Source organism: Garra rufa, chromosome 14 (genome assembly GCF_049309525.1).
Source record: "Garra rufa chromosome 14, GarRuf1.0, whole genome shotgun sequence".
Classification (NCBI taxonomy): domain Eukaryota; kingdom Metazoa; phylum Chordata; class Actinopteri; order Cypriniformes; family Cyprinidae; genus Garra; species Garra rufa.
The window spans coordinates 12,477,167-12,498,539 of record NC_133374.1 but is presented as its reverse complement, the minus strand read 5'-3'; the positions used below and the strand labels follow the sequence as shown (position 1 = coordinate 12,498,539).

The window sequence follows — 21,373 nt, the reverse complement described above, 5'->3', positions numbered from 1 at the left end:
TAGATTAGTGAGTGAAGAAAACGCACCATAGAGAGAGGCTTAGATTAGTTGGTGCAGAAAATGCACCATAGAGAGAGGCTTAGATTAGCTGGTGCAGAAAACGCACCATAGAGAAAGGCTTAGATTAGTTAGTGCAGAAAACGCACCATAGAGAGAGGCTTAGATTAGTTGGTGCAGAAAATGCACCATAGAGAGAGGCTTAGGTTAGTGAGTGCAGAAAATGCACCATAGAGAGAGGCTTAGATTAGTGAGTGAAGAAAATGCACCATAGAGAGAGGCTTAGATTAGTGAGTGCAGAAAATGCACCATAGAGAAAGGCTTAGATTAGTTAGTGCAGAAAACGCACCATAGAGAGAGGCTTAGATTAGTGAGTGAAGAAAATGCACCATAGAGAGAGGCTTAGATTAGTGAGTGAAGAAAACGCACCACAGAGAGAGGCTTAGATTAGTGAGTGCAGAAAATGTACCATAGAGAGAGGCTTAGATTAGTGGATGCAGAAAATGCACCATAGAGAGAGGCTTAGATTAGTGAGTGCAGAAAACGCACCATAGAGAGAGGCTTAGATTAGTGAGTGAAGAAAATGTACCATAGAGAGAGGCTTAGGTTAGTTGGTGCAGAAAATGCACCATAGAGAAAGGCTTAGATTAGTTAGTGCAGAAAATGCACCATAGAGAGAGGCTTAGATTAGTGGGTGCAGAAAATGCTCCATAGAGAGAGGCTTAGGTTAGTTGGTGCAGAAAATGCACCATAGAGAGAGGCTTAGGTTAGTGAGTGCAGAAAATGCACCATAGAGAAAGGCTTAGATTAGTTAGTGCAGAAAACGCACCATAGAGAGAGGCTTAGATTAGTGAGTGAAGAAAATGCACCATAGAGAGAGGCTTAGATTAGTGAGTGAAGAAAACGCACCACAGAGAGAGGCTTAGATTAGTGAGTGCAGAAAATGTACCATAGAGAGAGGCTTAGATTAGTGGGTGCAGAAAATGCACCATAGAGAGAGGCTTAGATTAGTGAGTGCAGAAAACGCACCATAGAGAGAGGCTTAGATTAGTGAGTGAAGAAAATGTACCATAGAGAGAGGCTTAGGTTAGTTGGTGCAGAAAATGCACCATAGAGAAAGGCTTAGATTAGTTAGTGCAGAAAATGCACCATAGAGAGAGGCTTAGATTAGTGAGTGAAGAAAATGTACCATAGAGAGAGGCTTAGATTAGTGGGTGCAGAAAATGCACCATAGAGAGAGGCTTAGATTAGTGAGTGAAGAAAACGCACCATAGAGAGAGGCTTAGATTAGTGAGTGAAGAAAACGCACCATAGAGAGAGGCTTAGATTAGTGGGTGCAGAAAACGCACCATAGAGAGAGGCTTAGATTAGTCGGTGCAGAAAACGCACCATAGAGAGAGGCTTAGATTAGTGAGTGAAGAAAACGCACCATAGAGAGAGGCTTAGATTAGTTGGTGCAGAAAATGCACCATAGAGAGAGGCTTAGATTAGTGAGTGAAGAACATGTACCATAGAGAGAGGCTTAGATTAGTTGGTGTAGAAAATGCACCATAGAGAGAGGCTTAGATTAGTGAGTGAAGAAAACGCACCATAGAGAGAGGCTTAGATTAGTGAGTGAAGAAAACGCACCATAGAGAGAGGCTTAGATTAGTGAGTGAAGAAAACGCACCATAGAGAGAGGCTTAGATTAGTGGGTGAAGAAAACGCACCATAGAGAGAGGCTTAGATTAGTGAGTGAAGAAAACGCACCATAGAGAGAGGCTTAGATTAGTGAGTGAAGAAAACGCACCATAGAGAGAGGCTTAGATTAGTTGGTGCAGAAAATGCACCATAGAGAGAGGCTTAGATTAGTGGGTGCAGAAAATGCACCATAGAGAGAGGCTTAGATTAGTGAGTGAAGAAAACGCACCATAGAGAGAGGCTTAGATTAGTTGGTGCAGAAAATGCACCATAGAGAGAGGCTTAGATTAGTGAGTGAAGAAAACGCACCATAGAGAGAGGCTTAGATTAGTTGGTGCAGAAAATGCACCATAGAGAGAGGCTTAGATTAGTGGGTGCAGAAAATGCACCATAGAGAGAGGCTTAGATTAGTGGGTGCAGAAAATGCACCATAGAGAGAGGCTTAGATTAGTGGGTGCAGAAAACGCACCATAGAGAGAGGCTTAGATTAGTTAGTGCAGAAAACGCACCATAGAGAGAGGCTTAGATTAGTGAGTGAAGAAAACGCACCATAGAGAGAGGCTTAGATTAGTTGGTGCAGAAAATGCACCATAGAGAGAGGCTTAGATTAGCTGGTGCAGAAAACGCACCATAGAGAAAGGCTTAGATTAGTTAGTGCAGAAAACGCACCATAGAGAGAGGCTTAGATTAGTGAGTGAAGAAAATGCAACATAGAGAGAGGCTTAGATTAGTTGGTGCAGAAAACGCACCATAGAGAAAGGCTTAGATTAGTTAGTGCAGAAAACGCACCATAGAGAGAGGCTTAGATTAGTGAGTGAAGAAAATGTACCATAGAGAGAGGCTTAGATTAGTTGGTGCAGAAAATGTACCATAGAGAGAGGCTTAAATTAGTTGGTGCAGAAAATGCACCATAGAGAGAGGCTTAGATTAGTGAGTGAAGAAAATGCACCATAGAGAGAGGCTTAGATTAGTTGGTGCAGAAAATGTACCATAGAGAGAGGCTTAGATTAGTTGGTGCAGAAAATGCACCATAGAGAGAGGCTTAGATTAGTTAGTGCAGAAAACGCACCATAGAGAGAGGCTTAGATTAGTTAGTGCAGAAAACGCACCATAGAGAGAGGCTTAGATTAGTGAGTGAAGAAAATGCACCATAGAGAGAGGCTTAGATTAGTTGGTGTAGAAAATGCACCATAGAGAGAGGCTTAGATTAGCTGGTGCAGAAAACGCACCATAGAGAGAGGCTTAGATTAGTCAGTGCAGAAAACGCACCATAGAGAGAGGCTTAGATTAGTCAGTGCAGAAAACGCACCATAGAGAGAGGCTTAGATTAGTCAGTGCAGAAAACGCACCATAGAGAGAGGCTTAGATTAGTGGGTGCAGAAAATGCACCATAGAGAGAGGCTTAGATTAGTCAGTGCAGAAAACGCACCATAGAGAGAGGCTTAGATTAGTGAGTGAAGAAAACGCACCATAGAGAGAGGTTGAGATTAGTGAGTGCAGAAAATGCACCATAGAGAGAGGCTTAGATTAGCTGGTGCAGAAAACGCACCATAGAGAAAGGCTTAGATTAGTTAGTGCAGAAAACGCACCATAGAGAGAGGCTTAGATTAGTGAGTGCAGAAAACGCACCATAGAGAGAGGCTTAGATTAGTTAGTGCAGAAAACGCACCATAGAGAGAGGCTTAGATTAGTGGGTGCAGAAAATGTACCATAGAGAGAGGCTCAGATTAGTGAGTGCAGAAAATGCACCATAGAGAGAGGCTTAGATTAGTGAGTGCAGAAAATGCACCATAGAGAGAGGCTTAGATTAGTGAGTGCAGAAAATGCACCATAGAGAGAGGCTTAGATTAGCTGGTGCAGAAAACGCACCATAGAGAAAGGCTTAGATTAGTTAGTGCAGAAAACGCACCATAGAGAGAGGCTTAGATTAGTGAGTGAAGAAAATGCACCATAGAGAGAGGTTGAGATTAGTGAGTGCAGAAAATGTACCATAGAGAGAGGCTTAGATTAGTGAGTGCAGAAAATGCACCATAGAGAGAGGCTTAGATTAGTGAGTGCAGAAAATGCACCATAGAGAGAGGCTTAGATTAGCTGGTGCAGAAAACGCACCATAGAGAAAGGCTTAGATTAGTTAGTGCAGAAAACGCACCATAGAGAGAGGCTAAGATTAGTGAGTGCAGAAAATGTACCATAGAAAGAGGCTTAGGTTAGTTGGTGCAGAAAATGCACTATAGAGAGAGGCTTAGATTAGTGAGTGCAGAAAATGCAACATAGAGAGAGGCTTAGATTAGTGAGTGAAGAAAATGTACCATAGAGAGAGGCTTAGGTTAGTTGGTGCAGAAAATGCAACATAGAGAGAGGCTTAGATTAGTGAGTGCAGAAAATGCACCATAGAGAGAGGCTTAGATTAGTGAGTGCAGAAAATGCACCATAGAGAGAGGCTTAGATTAGTGAGTGCAGAAAACGCACCATAGAGAGAGGCTTAGATTAGTGAGTGAAGAAAATGTACCATAGAGAGAGGCTTAGGTTAGTTGGTGCAGAAAATGCACCATAGAGAAAGGCTTAGATTAGTTAGTGCAGAAAATGCACCATAGAGAGAGGCTTAGATTAGTGGGTGCAGAAAATGCTCCATAGAGAGAGGCTTAGGTTAGTTGGTGCAGAAAATGCACCATAGAGAGAGGCTTAGGTTAGTGAGTGCAGAAAATGCACCATAGAGAAAGGCTTAGATTAGTTAGTGCAGAAAACGCACCATAGAGAGAGGCTTAGATTAGTGAGTGAAGAAAATGCACCATAGAGAGAGGCTTAGATTAGTGAGTGAAGAAAACGCACCACAGAGAGAGGCTTAGATTAGTGAGTGCAGAAAATGTACCATAGAGAGAGGCTTAGATTAGTGGGTGCAGAAAATGCACCATAGAGAGAGGCTTAGATTAGTGAGTGCAGAAAACGCACCATAGAGAGAGGCTTAGATTAGTGAGTGAAGAAAATGTACCATAGAGAGAGGCTTAGGTTAGTTGGTGCAGAAAATGCACCATAGAGAAAGGCTTAGATTAGTTAGTGCAGAAAATGCACCATAGAGAGAGGCTTAGATTAGTGAGTGAAGAAAATGTACCATAGAGAGAGGCTTAGATTAGTGGGTGCAGAAAATGCACCATAGAGAGAGGCTTAGATTAGTGAGTGAAGAAAACGCACCATAGAGAGAGGCTTAGATTAGTGAGTGAAGAAAACGCACCATAGAGAGAGGCTTAGATTAGTGGGTGCAGAAAACGCACCATAGAGAGAGGCTTAGATTAGTCGGTGCAGAAAACGCACCATAGAGAGAGGCTTAGATTAGTGAGTGAAGAAAACGCACCATAGAGAGAGGCTTAGATTAGTTGGTGCAGAAAATGCACCATAGAGAGAGGCTTAGATTAGTGAGTGAAGAACATGTACCATAGAGAGAGGCTTAGATTAGTTGGTGTAGAAAATGCACCATAGAGAGAGGCTTAGATTAGTGAGTGAAGAAAACGCACCATAGAGAGAGGCTTAGATTAGTGAGTGAAGAAAACGCACCATAGAGAGAGGCTTAGATTAGTGAGTGAAGAAAACGCACCATAGAGAGAGGCTTAGATTAGTGGGTGAAGAAAACGCACCATAGAGAGAGGCTTAGATTAGTGAGTGAAGAAAACGCACCATAGAGAGAGGCTTAGATTAGTGAGTGAAGAAAACGCACCATAGAGAGAGGCTTAGATTAGTTGGTGCAGAAAATGCACCATAGAGAGAGGCTTAGATTAGTGGGTGCAGAAAATGCACCATAGAGAGAGGCTTAGATTAGTGAGTGAAGAAAACGCACCATAGAGAGAGGCTTAGATTAGTTGGTGCAGAAAATGCACCATAGAGAGAGGCTTAGATTAGTGAGTGAAGAAAACGCACCATAGAGAGAGGCTTAGATTAGTTGGTGCAGAAAATGCACCATAGAGAGAGGCTTAGATTAGTGGGTGCAGAAAATGCACCATAGAGAGAGGCTTAGATTAGTGGGTGCAGAAAATGCACCATAGAGAGAGGCTTAGATTAGTGGGTGCAGAAAACGCACCATAGAGAGAGGCTTAGATTAGTTAGTGCAGAAAACGCACCATAGAGAGAGGCTTAGATTAGTGAGTGAAGAAAACGCACCATAGAGAGAGGCTTAGATTAGTTGGTGCAGAAAATGCACCATAGAGAGAGGCTTAGATTAGCTGGTGCAGAAAACGCACCATAGAGAAAGGCTTAGATTAGTTAGTGCAGAAAACGCACCATAGAGAGAGGCTTAGATTAGTGAGTGAAGAAAATGCAACATAGAGAGAGGCTTAGATTAGTTGGTGCAGAAAACGCACCATAGAGAAAGGCTTAGATTAGTTAGTGCAGAAAACGCACCATAGAGAGAGGTTTAGATTAGTGAGTGAAGAAAATGTACCATAGAGAGAGGCTTAGATTAGTTGGTGCAGAAAATGTACCATAGAGAGAGGCTTAAATTAGTTGGTGCAGAAAATGCACCATAGAGAGAGGCTTAGATTAGTGAGTGAAGAAAATGCAACATAGAGAGAGGCTTAGATTAGTGAGTGCAGAAAACGCACCATAGAGAGAGGCTTAGATTAGTGAGTGAAGAAAATGCACCATAGAGAGAGGCTTAGATTAGTTAGTGCAGAAAACGCACCATAGAGAGAGGCTTAGATTAGTTAGTGCAGAAAACGCACCATAGAGAGAGGCTTAGATTAGTGAGTGAAGAAAATGCACCATAGAGAGAGGCTTAGATTAGTTAGTGCAGAAAACGCACCATAGAGAGAGGCTTAGATTAGCTGGTGCAGAAAACGCACCATAGAGAGAGGCTTAGATTAGTCAGTGCAGAAAACGCACCATAGAGAGAGGCTTAGATTAGTCAGTGCAGAAAACGCACCATAGAGAGAGGCTTAGATTAGTGAGTGAAGAAAACGCACCATAGAGAGAGGTTGAGATTAGTGAGTGCAGAAAATGCACCATAGAGAGAGGCTTAGATTAGCTGGTGCAGAAAACGCACCATAGAGAAAGGCTTAGATTAGTTAGTGCAGAAAACGCACCATAGAGAGAGGCTTAGATTAGTGAGTGCAGAAAACGCACCATAGAGAGAGGCTTAGATTAGTTAGTGCAGAAAACGCACCATAGAGAGAGGCTTAGATTAGTGGGTGCAGAAAATGTACCATAGAGAGAGGCTCAGATTAGTGAGTGCAGAAAATGCACCATAGAGAGAGGCTTAGATTAGTGAGTGCAGAAAATGCACCATAGAGAGAGGCTTAGATTAGTGAGTGCAGAAAATGCACCATAGAGAGAGGCTTAGATTAGTGAGTGCAGAAAATGCACCATAGAGAGAGGCTTAGATTAGCTGGTGCAGAAAACGCACCATAGAGAAAGGCTTAGATTAGTTAGTGCAGAAAACGCACCATAGAGAGAGGCTTAGATTAGTGAGTGAAGAAAATGCACCATAGAGAGAGGTTGAGATTAGTGAGTGCAGAAAATGTACCATAGAGAGAGGCTTAGATTAGTGAGTGCAGAAAATGCACCATAGAGAGAGGCTTAGATTAGTGAGTGCAGAAAATGCACCATAGAGAGAGGCTTAGATTAGCTGGTGCAGAAAACGCACCATAGAGAAAGGCTTAGATTAGTTAGTGCAGAAAACGCACCATAGAGAGAGGCTAAGATTAGTGAGTGCAGAAAATGTACCATAGAAAGAGGCTTAGGTTAGTTGGTGCAGAAAATGCACTATAGAGAGAGGCTTAGATTAGTGAGTGCAGAAAATGCAACATAGAGAGAGGCTTAGATTAGTGAGTGAAGAAAATGTACCATAGAGAGAGGCTTAGGTTAGTTGGTGCAGAAAATGCAACATAGAGAGAGGCTTAGATTAGTGAGTGCAGAAAATGCACCATAGAGAGAGGCTTAGATTAGTGAGTGCAGAAAATGCACCATAGAGAGAGGCTTAGATTAGTGAGTGCAGAAAATGCACCATAGAGAGAGGTTTAGATTAGTGAGTCCAGAAAATGCACCATAGAGAGAGGCTTAGATTAGTGAGTGCAGAAAATGCACCATAGAGAGAGGCTTAGATTAGTTAGTGCAGAAAACGCACCATAGAGAGAGGCTTAGATTAGTGGGTGCAGAAAATGTACCATAGAGAGAGGCTTAGATTAGTGAGTGCAGAAAACGCACCATAGAGAGAGGCTTAGATTAGTGAGTGCAGAAAATGCACCATAGAGAGAGGCTTAGATTAGTGAGTGCAGAAAACGCACCATAGAGAGAGGCTTAGATTAGTTAGTGCAGAAAACGCACCATAGAGAAAGGCTTAGATTAGTTAGTGCAGAAAACGCACCATAGAGAGAGGCTTAGATTAGTGAGTGAAGAAAATGCACCATAGAGAGAGGCTTAGATTAGTGAGTGCAGAAAATGCACCATAGAGAGAGGCTTAGATTAGTGAGTGCAGAAAATGCACCATAGAGAGAGGCTTAGATTAGCTGGTGCAGAAAACGCACCATAGAGAAAGGCTTAGATTAGTTAGTGCAGAAAACGCACCATAGAGAGAGGCTTAGATTAGTGAGTGAAGAAAATGCACCATAGAGAGAGGCTTAGATTAGTGAGTGCAGAAAATGCACCATAGAGAGAGGCTTAGATTAGTGAGTGCAGAAAACGCACCATAGAGAGAGGCTTAGATTAGTGAGTGAAGAAAATGCACCATAGAGAGAGGTTGAGATTAGTGAGTGCAGAAAATGTACCATAGAGAGAGGCTTAGATTAGTGAGTGCAGAAAATGCACCATAGAGAGAGGCTTAGATTAGTGAGTGCAGAAAATGCACCATAGAGAGAGGCTTAGATTAGTGAGTGCAGAAAATGCACCATAGAGAGAGGCTTAGATTAGTGAGTGCAGAAAATGCACCATAGAGAGAGGCTTAGATTAGTGAGTGCAGAAAATGCACCATAGAGAGAGGCTTAGATTAGTGAGTCCAGAAAATGTACCATAGAGGCGCTTAGATTAGTCAGGGCTGAAAACGAGCCAATCAGAGGCGCATAGATCAGTCATTGCAGAAAACGAGCAGAAAACGAGCAGAAAACGCTCCGGTTACTCACGTAATCTCGGTTCCCTGAGATAAGGGAACGAGCGTGGCGTCGTCATTTTTTGATATAGGTTGGCAAAAGGCGCCATTTCGCCAGAATCAAACGACTGAAGCGACAGCCATCGACTCACGTGGGGCCCAGGTCAGGAAGCAGACAGATTGGCTACACCGACCGTCTGCTAGCCGCCGCACGTCACAGAAATCAGTTCATTCTCAGCACATAGAGACCCTTTCACCTAGATATCACACTATAGAGACTGTGTCTGTTCCCCGAGCAAGAAAATACAAAAAACGCCTGAAAAGCAGTCTTTTGTAGTAGAAGTGATGGTTCTACCGTACTTGTAGCAAGGAGTTGAATTTACAGTTTTAGCTATCTGGAGTATACAAGAGACTAGATAATGATCTGAGATACCATCGCTTTGCTGCAGAATTTCAACACCATTAACATCAATTCCATATGACAGTATTAAATCTAGAGCATGATTTCGGCAATGAGTAGGACCTGACACGTGTTGTCTAACCCCAATAGAGTTCAAAATATCTATAAATGCTGTTCCTAGTGCATCTTTTTCATTATCAACATGGATGTTAAAATCACCCATTATTAAGACTTTATCTGCAGCGTAACATAACTCCACCCACCCAGTGGGGAGGTGAAAGAGAGTCAAACAGATAACACCCGCATCTGCAAGGCAAGCATGTTCAGATTGTGGAATCTAATAAGGGTAGACGGCGACGACCAGCCGGCGGCCGCACAGATCTCCCCAATAGAAATTCCGCTAGACCACGCCCAGGAAGAGGCCATCCCTCTAGTGGAGTGGGCCTTCACCCCGATGGGACACTGTAGATCAGCCGAGGCATTAGCCAAGGCTATAGCATCAACAATCCATCGTGACAATCTTTGCTTTGTAACAGGCAGCCCTTCAGAGCGACCTTCAAATCATACAAAGAGCTGTTCTGATTGTATAAAATATTCAGAACACTCAAAATAGACTCTGAGTGTCCAAACAGGGCACAGCAGATTGGGACCTTGTTCGCCATCCACTGTAGGGAGTAGGCATGGGCCGGTATAAGATTCTGACGGTATGATAACCTTGGATAAAAATATCACGGTTTCACGTAATCACGGTATTTTAATTACTGCTCTACAATGTTATATTTAAATGTCTGAGTAAAAAAACATTTTTTTTTTTTTTTTTTACTGAACACAGTATATTTTATTTTAGGAAACATATAGAACATTTTGTAACATGGAACATCAGGCAAAATAATTAAAATAAATAATTGAATCTTCTTAATTAAATTAAATTGCAGTAACTTGTGTGAGCCTAAGCCTGCAGCTCAACAATAATCAACAAAATAAAATTTTCAAAAACAAATCCTACTGAATGGAAAAAATGCAATCACTAATCAAAGCAAAAATATGACCATTAGTGACAGTTCCAAAAATAAACAAATACTCAAAGACACGTGAGAGCCCGCAAGTTTTTATTTTATTTTATTTTTTTTATGCCATGATTTTGAAAAGATGTTAAAGGTGCACTGTGTAATATTTAAGATGATCTCTAGACAGAGGTGCAATAACTATGTTTTCAGGGGTGGATAAAGACCTTAATGAAACCATTATGTCTTTATAAATTTAGAATTATCAGCTTGTGAAAAAAAAAACACTGAGACAATGATGAACAAGTAACAGTAATATTCACAATAACATGGTTTTATTGAATGATTAAGTCAATATAATTCCTTAAATTACGTTTTTAAAAAAAGTCTCACTATTCGTTCCTGTCAAAAAGGTGAGATTTTAATCCTGTATCGGCTTCCGTAGTTCTGTTAAGGGAGGGCAGAGCGGTGGACTGTTGCAATTCACAACCTTGCCGCTAGATGCCGCAAAAACCTACACACTGCACCTTTAACGTGGCAGAAGGCTTAAAAGCAAAGACGTGATTTCACTTTAACTTAATTGTTGTACTAATGTTCAATCACAGAAACATAACATTAGTACATATATAGTCTGCTATTTCCCACTCTGTGTTGTGGGGGTTCACCTCCTTCGGTGATCCTGAACTTATATTACTGCTGAGTCTCACAGATTGCGGACCACGTGCACAATCACAGACACGCGCCTGCAGCACTAACCGCTGGGGGAGGGGCTGCATTGTTTACTCTGCAGGTACGCACACACACAACCTAGTAGAGTCCTGCGCTTTCACTTTGACGACATAGAAAATGCACATATCGTAGGAACGGCATAACTTTTTTTGTTTGCGGTTTTGAAACCGTGACTTTTTCAAACTGCGCTAAACGTTGAAACCGGTTATCATCCCATGCCTAGTAGGGAGGGCCAGAAGGGAAATTACCTGGGCTCTGAACGAATTTGAGAGCACCATCGGTATATAGCCACTGCGTGGCTGAAGAATGACCTTGCAGTCATTAGACCCAATTTTGAGACATGCAGCACTGAAAGACAGGGCTTGCAAGTCTCTCACTCTCTTGACTAATGCCACGGCCTAAAGCAGAGCGGTTTTAAATGTCAGGGCCGTCAAGCCGATTGATGCGAGCGGCTCAAAGGGGGCCCCTTTAAGGGCTCTTAGGACTATGGGTAAGTCCCATGTAGGCAGTTTTAGGACGAGGAGTGTTCAACCGTCAAGCGCCTCTAAGAAACGTAACGAGCAAGTCGTTTCTGACAATCATATGGCAAGCTTCAGAAGAGTGATTCGCCGCAATAGCTGCCATTTAAACTTTGAGCGTGGACGGGGTACGGCCCTTGTGCAATAGCTCTTGTAAAAAAGTCAGTACATGGGACACATCAGATGATATTGGATCCTGACTACGTACTGAACACCAGTCACTGAAGACTGACCACTTAAGAGCATAGAGACATGTAGTAGACGGGGCTCTAGCTTCTAAAATGGTATTTTTGACTCTCGTGGGGAGTTGGTTATGCTCCTGTCGAGCGACCAGACATGAAGGCTCCACAGTTCTGGCTGGGGATGCCAATCTTGCCTTGCGCTCTCTCCTCAGTGGTATCTGCCACTGCATCAGGACCATCCCCGGGAACCAAACCTGATTCCCCAGGGGGGGGGGGGGAGGGGGCACAAGGAGGAGAGAGCATCTTGTCTCCCTGACTCGCCTGATAACCTGGGGTAGCAGGGCGACTGGGGAAAAAGCATACAGACATGTGTTGGGCCAGTCGTGGGCCAGAGCATCCCGTGTTTTGGAGAAATAAATTGGGCAGTGATAGGTGTCTTCGGAGGCGAAGAGGTCGACCTCTGCCCTGCGAAAAACTGACCATTTTCTCTGAAGCGATAGAGGGTGAAGCCTCCATTCTCTCGGAGCCATGTTGTTACTCGACAACAAGTCCGCTCCTTGGTTCAATCTCCCCAGCACTTGAACTGCTCGTAGTGAGAGGAGTTTTATCTGTGCCCATAACAGGAGACGTTGCGTCAACCTGTATATGGGACAAGACCTGAGGGTTGATATAGGCTACTACCGACCTGCTGACTGACCGCACTTAGACATGATGTCCTTTTAGGGCTGGGAGGAAGGTTTCTAAAGCCAGACACACTGCCATCATTTTGAGACAGTTAATGTGTAAATGTTGCACGTGGATTGACCAGGAGCCGAACGATGGGTTGCCTTCGTACAGAGCGGCCAGCCCCAGCAGGAAGCGTCTATCGTGAGCACCTTCCTCATTCCCAACTGAACGCCTGACATATACAGGCGAGTAGATGTCCAAGGAGCCACAGCTTGAGACAGCGGTGGCTTACCTTGATGTAAGCATGGCTCAGGCGTGGGGCAGAACCGTGAGCTTTTAGCCAATGCTGTAGGGGTCGCATCAAGTAAGCAAGGGGTTAATCCTCACAGATAAAACACATCTGGCAGCCTGATCGCTCAAACTCGTAAGCTCGCCATTTCTTTCTCCCAGTTGACTGGGAGAGGAGAAACGCGAAAGCAGGGAGGCGGGGCCATCTCAATCGAAGAAGGGGATCCGCGAGCGATGCAGGGATAAATTGCGCTTTCTCAGTGTAAGCATCCCCATCTTAGTGAGCGCAGCTTTAGCGACACACACACAAATGCAGAGCTGTCAGCAAATAACCATTGGTGACAGCATCCCACTCCGATCCACCTAGAGCAGGGGTCCCCAAACTACGGCCCGCGGGCCGAATGCGGCCCGCCCCCACATTTGGGGCCTTTTGAATAATGCCAGAGACATTTTTTGAAAATTTTATTTTAATATATGTTTTCCTTATATCATGTCTGTATTTGATCAAAAAGAAGGTAGCTAAACTTATTGCAACCAGCGGTAGGCCGTTTAGTGATCGTGAGTTCGTCAGAAAATGTATGAATGCTGTTGCTGCGGAGGTGTGTCTCGATAAAAAAGATGTCTTAATGCGCTTTAGCACTGGATGAGAGCAATGACATGCAGGACACGGCACAGCTGCTAATTTTTCTTCGTGGAGTTAGCTCAAATTTTGAACTGTCCGAGGAGCTGGCAGCCCTACAAAGTTTAAAAGGCACTACAACAGGGGAGGATATTTTTGGTAAACGATGGGAGAGCTGGGTCTAGACTGGTCTAAGCTGGCCAGCATCACTACTGATGGGGCACCTAGTACGGTTGGCACGTCGAGGGGGCTTATAGGATTCATGAACAGAGAAATGGAAGAAAGAGGTCTCGCCCCCCTCTGTTACAAGTCCACTGCCTGATTCACCAGCAAGCACTCTGCTGCAAAGTTTTGAAGTGGGAATCGGTCATGAAGGTGGTGGTGTCATGTATAAACTTCATCAGAGCAACACCGGCAGTTCCAAACCTTTTCTTGCTGTCTTATTAAAATAGCGAGACTTAAGCGTTTAGCACATTCGTCTCAGTGCACAATCTGCATGGGTGTTTCCCAGACAGGTGACGCACTCGCTGCCCTTGCACTGTCCACACTTGCGGCGCGCAGAGAAACAGCTCAAGAATTGCTCTTACCAGCCTGATAGCTGCAGGGGAAGGCTTCAGCTTCTTCTGCTGCTGGAGGTTTTTCTACGGCGGCGAGCTGCAGTTTTTTTTTTTTTTTTTTGCTTCTTGATCACAGAGTCAGCGAAGAGATGGTCTCGTCGCTGAAGGAGAAGATTCTGGTGAAATGGCGCCTTTTGCCGACCTATAGGGCAGTCGGCTCCGCCCTTCTTGGCGGGCTAAAGCACCATTGGTTTGTGCAACTTCACAAACATTAACAAATCAGGCTTCAGTATCAGAGTAAACAAGAATTTCCCCATAAGCAGTCGTCAAAAATGACGACGCAACGACAGTTACCTTTTGAAAGGGAACCAGCCAATCAGATTAGTCAGCACAGAAAACGTGCCAATCAGAGGTGCTTAGATTTGTAAGTGCTGAAAACGAGCAAATCAGAGGAACTTAGATTAGTCAGTGCAGAAAACACGCCGATCAGAGGCACAGGGGCACTTATTGAAAACGCACCAATGACAGGCGCTTAGATCAGTCAGTGCAAAAAACTAGCCAATCAGACTTTTTTGGATTAGTCAGCACAGAAAACGTGTCATTCAGAGACACTTAGATCATTCAGTGCTCAAAACAAGCCAGACTTTAGAAATCAGACTTTTCCAATTTGTCAGGTCTGAAAGCAATGCAGAAAATGAGCTAATCAGAGGCACTGTGATCACTCGGCGCAAACAACGTGCCAATCAGAGGGACTTAAATCAGTCAAATTTGAATGCTGGAGCTGTGTACAGTGCGCACAATCGCAAATTTATCATAAACAACACGGTTCAGATGTGATGTAATTAACAGATTAATTGCGTAGCTTCGAGTTTTTGCATAACTTGGGCTAGATTTGGCTAATATCATGGATCGACATGTTTATCTGTGAAGCCAGAATGTGACATACTCAAAATAAAACAAAAAAATTTTATATTGTTTTCTATATCGATATTATTAATAATTATTACAATATAAAGGGTCAATAATCTACAATAATGATTTGTCATAATATTGCAGCCCTATGAGCTCCTGTTTTTTGCATGTATAATTTAGATATGATTTTAAACTGTCTATTGTTATTGACAACAGTTTAAAAATTTAAAGTAATTGGCTAAATTTAAGTATTTGACATTAAAGACAACATATGGTTTTTAAAAACTGCCCTCATGGATGTAAAAAATGCCCCTGTAAATCAATTCAAGGGTGCAAATATTGACCCTTAATGTTAAGTTAATTTCTGACCTTGGTTTTTACTTGACCTACACAACTAAACTGATCAAAAGTGATAGTAAAAGACTTGTACATTTAAAATAAATGACATTATTTTGAACTATATCTATGCTACAGACAGAAGCGGGTGGCGATTGACCTGGTGCATGATGAGGTGGAAGAGGAGCTGTTGAAGGAGAAGGAGGTGATTGAAGGAGTGATAGTCCTACTTCAGCGAACACTGGAGCAAATCAATGAGCAGATCAGGTTGGTGGGCCTATGACAAGACGAGATGAACTTAATAAAGAGTCAAATTGTCCTTGATGTTTCATGTGGAATTGTATCAAACCTGTAAGAAAAAATTAAATATATAAATAGAAATAATAGAAATTAAATAAACATTTTCCTTTGCTTTTTTAGGCTTATTCGTTCAGTGAAATACTATCTGGAAAAGGATCTGCAGGACAAATTTCAGGCCGAGCACATTGATGATTTCTGCTCTCTTCTTACTAATGCATCGTCTGGTTTAAATGGAGGAAATTTAAACTTTACTAGTGTTGGGTAAGAAAAGTATCTACAATACTATGTGGATGTTAAAGGTGCCATAGAATGCATACAATATTTTAAATTGTTCTGGAAATGGTTTTACAGGTCCATTTACAACCCTAGGATTTGTCCCTAGAATGAAATGCTCTGTTATTGCCTTATTTGGAAGCTTCATGAATATTAATGAGCTCTGCTCCGATTGGCTGTTTCACAGAGCGGCTCATCTCTATAGCTGGCACATTGATAAAAATCTATATTTAATTAGGAGCTCTAGCCGCTTTTAATATGTGGTTTGTTGAATCTGCCGTTTTGAATCACCGACATTTTAGTCTCATTACTGTGATGCATGTGCTCTGTGTAACGTTATAATGCAGAGGCACAAGTACTTACCACCAGTGTTGCTTTCGTCAACGAAAATTATGACTAAATATCGTCATCAACGAACCTTTATCACATGACGAAAACGAGACAAGACGAAACGATGGTCATGTGACGATGACTATGATAAAATGTACAATGAAATATCGTTGACGAATAAAAACGAGACTAAATGTTGTTTACAACATAAAAAACTATGCTAAAATGTCTCTTTATTTTTGTTGACGAAAACAAGACGAAACGAAATGTTATAACTAGTGGTGGGCCGTTATCGGCGTTAACGTGCTGCGTTAACGTGAAACTCTTATCGCGCGATAAAAAAAATATCGCCGTTAATCTATTCTCAAATTTGGGTTGGGAGCTGGGTCTAAACTACGCAAGCTATGGTGACTTTCACCTTGATAGTTTGATATGGTCGCGCGTTTAAGTCTCCTCCGCCAAAACACAGACGGGATCGCGTCGTCCTCCATTCATAAAAACCGAATCTACTATAGCGAAATGCCACGTAAATTCGTCGTTTTTTGGATTCATAAATCAAATGTTGGTCAGTCACTTAATTCAAATCGCGATATGGACTAGTGTATGTGAAAACTGAAATGCAAAAAGACCGTTTTAATATGAATCCGATATGTTCCGTTTGCCTAGCTGTATGTATGCATTGCGGAGACGAGCTTTTACTACACGCATACTGAAACACACGTGACGCTCCTGGTAATTTTTGGCATTTTCATCTCACATGAACAGATAAACTCAATCTCCCAAACTGCTGTGAGTGTCACTTTTACCGTTTCATTTGAGAAAACTAGCATCATATCATACTGTATGACACAGAAACTTCACGGCAACCTGTCAAAATAAAAGTACGGTGTAACATGTAATGGGCTGGGTAGGTGTTGACGTTAAAAAAACACACAATCTAATAGGGAGAAAAAATAATTTCATTGTTAGTTAGTTAGTAAACACAAGTACATCTAATTGAACATAATTTATTTTCATCAACAAATTATCATAGAACAGCTTTATGAGCTTTATGATCCATTCTCAAAGACTTTAAGTCATTATTTGGGTAGCACACAAATTCTGAATGCCTTCAGCAGAATTCAAATTAGCCATTTTAATCTAGATTAATCTAGATTAATTCCAAAATTTAATCTAGATTAATCTAGATTAAAAAAATTAATCTATGCCCACCCCTAGTTATAACGTTAGATTGATGTGCGCATGCCCAGTAGCCAGAGCTGTATCCCTTCTAGTCTAAATCGCAGGCGACGTCACTCCCTCAAGACCCACTCGCGGCATAATCTGACACAGAGAAAGGGACCGATGGCTGGCCAGCTAGGCTTAGTCTTCGGGAGAAAAAGAAGAAAGGACACATACATTTTTTTCTACTTTTTAGTAGTGATGGGAAAATGAAGCTTTTCGAAGCACCTAAGCGTTTCCCTCAACTGTATCCTACAAAGCTTTACCACTCGAAGCTTTTCAACACGTTGCACACTAATGACGTCTTGTGGTCAAAGGTGGAAAAAGTTTCTTTTGCGTCCCAGATGTCCGAGTGATTTTTGGACAGTTTCATAAAATAAAGCAATTCGTGCTACGAAAACCATAAGAAATATTTTACTTACACAAGGTATATATGAATTAATCTGTAAATAAACTTATAAAACTACAAGCATGATTCCTGTAGGCATAGATGATCAAAGTAAATTAAGAATAGTGTTAAGTTGACTAATATTATTATTCAAAGCTTCTGTGTCAAACGTCACATCACAAATTTTTAGTATATTGTAGCTTGAGCATTCAAACACCCTGTTTCTCTGTGTTAAACTTGAATGTATTACTTTTTCTGGCATTGTCACGTGATGCTATTTTATTTTATTGTTTTTAATTATTTTATTTCAATTTATGTGTGTATACTTCTAACATGTTTGGTATGTAATGTTAATGCTGGTAAGAGCTATAAGGTAACAATAATGTAATAAAATAACCTTGTATGAAATGGGTTTGGCTAAAAGAAAACTTTGGTTTTGTCTATACTACTAGGTACTTATACTATATTGACTGGGTTAAATAAAATTGCATTACTAAAAATAGACTAAATGTAATCAGTTTTCATCGACTAAAACTAGACTAAAATGTCATTAGTTTTCGTCGACTAAAACTAGACGAAAATGGTCATGGGTAATTCTGACTAAAATAAGACTAAAATGCTCAGACTTTTAGTCGACTAAAACTTGACTAGACTAAGAGGAGTATGAACTTGACTAAAACTAACAAAAACTAAAATGACAGGTTCACACAAAGACTAGACTAAAACTAAAATTAAAATCGGCCGCCAAAAACAACACTACTTACCACACAAGTTCAGCTGCTTGTCAGTGATTTTCAAGATCAGTAAATCATTCGCCATCATCAGCGCAGTTATTTCTCCATCATTCACCATCTTCAGCGCAGTCATCTCTCGGTTTATGTGGTAAGTGATATCTTTTGTACTGCAATGTAACAGGCTAGTGCTAGCATTAAGCTAACCGTGTCCCTTCAGTGGCTTGCCTTGTTTTACTGATGTGCTGACGTTACTGATGATTGGGCTATGCAAATGTTGGGGGTGTAACTATTAACGATCCTGGGGTTATTGAGCAATAGTCGGTGTTATGTTGGAATTGACCTATTTTTCGGTGGTCTTTTGCAAACACTAGATTTATCTAAGAAGAGGTGTTCGAGACTCATGGTATGTCATGTCCATGTACTGAACTGTTATTATTTAACTATGCCAATTGTAAACACAGTTTTCCATTCTATGGCACCTTTAAAAGAAGGTATAAGAGAAGGAATTCTCCATATTCATATTCAACACTATTTACAGAACTGCAGTGACTCCTGAGGAGTGGGAGAGCCTCTGCAACTTAAACCTTAACAAAGCTGAGAAGGAGAAGAACAACTCTCTTTCTCTGAGAGCTCTTGTGGACAGCCTGCTGGAGCAGACGGCTGCAGACATGCGCAGACAGTACGAGATCACGGGAAGGGCTTTTGAGCTACGCATAGAGGAGACCAAAACTGCCAAAACACAGCTTGAGAACCAGCTCAATGAGGTCAGTTGCACTTGTAGCATAAAATCACTTCTACAAGTGAATCAAGGCACAGCAACTTTATAGAATAACAGTTTAGAAAAACATTTATTAAGTAAATAGGATCAATTTAGATCTATAACATCCAATATCTTTTTATAGGTTTTCATTCTACAAGTGCATCTCCAAAAATTTGAATAGCATGAAAAAGTTCATTTTTTGTTTTTTAACTTTTTTTCAAAAACTGAAACTTTCATATATTCTAGATTAAGTAGAATAAGTAAAATATTTCTAAAGTTTTTTAGTTTTCTTTTAATTTTGATGATTAGAGCTTACAGCTCATTAAAAGTAAAAAAAAAAAACTGTATCTCAAAATATTAGAATATTTCCTAAGATCAATCAAAAAACAAATTTGCAAAACAGAAAAGTTGTTCAAAGTAGGTTTATTTATGCACTCAACACTTGGTCGGCAACACATATTACATCAAATTACTTGCTCCTAGCATAAATTACAGCATTGGTGAAGTGTGGCATGGAAGTGATCAGCCTGTGGCACTGCTGAGGAACTATTAAACCTTCAGATGGTCTGTATATTGTTGGATCGACTGTTTCTCATCTTTCTCAATGGGGTTCAGGTCAAGCATATTGGTTGGCCAATAAAGTATTATCATGGCCAGCAAACCACTTGGAAGTGGTTTTTGCTCTGTGGGCAGGTGCTAAAGTCCTGCGGGAAAAGAAAATCAGCATCTCCATAAAGCTTGTCAGCAGATGGAAAATCTCCTGCAAGATGGCTGCATTGACTTTGCACTTGATAAAACACAGCGGACCAAGACCAGCAGACGTCACGAAACCACAAAGCATTACTGACTTCAGAAACTTCACAATGGACTTCGAGCAGCTTGGATTCTCTGCCTTTCCAGTCTTCCTCCAGACTCTAGGACCATGATTTCAATATGAAATGCAGAATTTACTTTTATCTGAAAAGAGGAATTTGGACCACTGAGCATCATTCTAGTTAATTTTCTCCTTAGCTCAGGCAAGATGCTTCTGATGGTTCTGTTTCAGAGGTGTCTTGGTAGTGCTTTTCCTGAAGACGTCTAAACGTGAGGACTCTTGATGCGCTAACTCCGGCTTCATTCTACTCCTTGTGAAGCTCTCCCAATTGTTTGAATCTGCTTTACTTGACAGTATTCTCAAGCTTGAGGTCATCCCTGTTGCTTGTGCACCTTTGCCTACCCAATTTCTTCCTTCCAGTCAACTTTCCATTTAATATGCTTTGATACAGCACTCTGTAAACAGCCACCCAATTCAGTAATGACCTTTTGTGACTCACCCTCTGTGTGGAGGGTGTCAATAATTTGTCCCCTGGACCAAACTTAAATGTAAATATTCTAATATTTTGAGATTTTTGACTTTCATGAGCTGTACGCTCTATTCATCAAACTTAAAACAAAACTTGAACTGTTTTACTTTACATGTAATGAATCTAGAACAAATGAAAGTTTAACTTTTTAAAATAAGTTACAATAAAAAAAAAAATTACTTGTTCATGATATTCAAATTTTTGGAGCTGCACCTGTAGTTTTTTTGTGTTATAATTTGACTAGTGTTGTATGTCTATTGGATTTCTTAAAGTTGCTAGCAGAGACAGCAAACCAGGAGAAGAATTTGGAGTCTCTACGAGTGGCAATCGCAGAGAAAGAAGCTCCACTCAAAGTGGCTCAGACTCGACTGTCCTCTCGTAGCCAAAGGCCCAACGTTGAGCTCTGCCATGACCCGGCTCAAATCCGACTGCTGGAAGAGGTCAAGGAGCTTGCGAACAACATTGAAAGGTAAGGGAAAGGTTTTGTTGGTTACTAAATGTATATATCCCATTTGTAAGTGAGTCTCTAATAAAAGTATTTTCCCCTCTATGTCTCTCAGACTGACTGAGGCTCTTGAACTGTCAGAGATGAAACTTAAAGCTCTAGCAAGTCGCCAGTTGAGCCTGGAGGAGGAGATTCAGGTCAAGACCAATTCCCTATATATAGACGAGGTGATCTGCCATCAGCTACGTCGGCCTGTGGTTATTCACAACTTCTGAACATGGCTAATGTATGGTGGAAAGGCCTAGTATATTTAATTGTGTTTTGAAAAAAAAGAGTTTCCTTTAAATCATTTTATGCAATTTTGATGGTTTCAATACAACATTTAATTTAATTTCAATTTCTACTAGGATGTTTCCTCTTCCATTTGGTTTGGTTTGTCTGTTTGTTGCATACTGCTTGTTAAAATGTCTAAAACAAAGCTAAATAAAAAATATATATATATATTAAACCATGCTCCCAAGGTACTTGGTTCTAGTCTTAAGTCTTTAGTATAAAGATGATTTTAGAAAATGATTTTGGTGCTAACAGTACTGGTTTCTGTACTAGTCAAGTTTTCCTATTAATG

The 21,373-nt window shown here is 41.3% G+C and overlaps 1 protein-coding gene across 1 annotated transcript in view; it reads left to right on the top strand.

Annotated features, from left to right (window-relative positions):
• The window catches only part of tekt1 (tektin 1), a 74,294-nt gene extending 53,136 nt beyond the window's left edge, over window positions 1–21,158 (top strand). The window contains exons 3-7 of the mRNA XM_073818457.1: window positions 15,093–15,221; window positions 15,375–15,515; window positions 18,739–18,964; window positions 20,576–20,772; window positions 20,864–21,158. Of these exons, the coding sequence (XP_073674558.1) occupies window positions 15,093–15,221; window positions 15,375–15,515; window positions 18,739–18,964; window positions 20,576–20,772; window positions 20,864–21,023 (853 nt within the window). The 3' untranslated portion in view covers window positions 21,024–21,158. The remainder of the gene's footprint in view (window positions 1–15,092; window positions 15,222–15,374; window positions 15,516–18,738; window positions 18,965–20,575; window positions 20,773–20,863) is intronic.
• The last annotated feature ends 215 nt before the right edge of the window (window positions 21,159–21,373 follow it).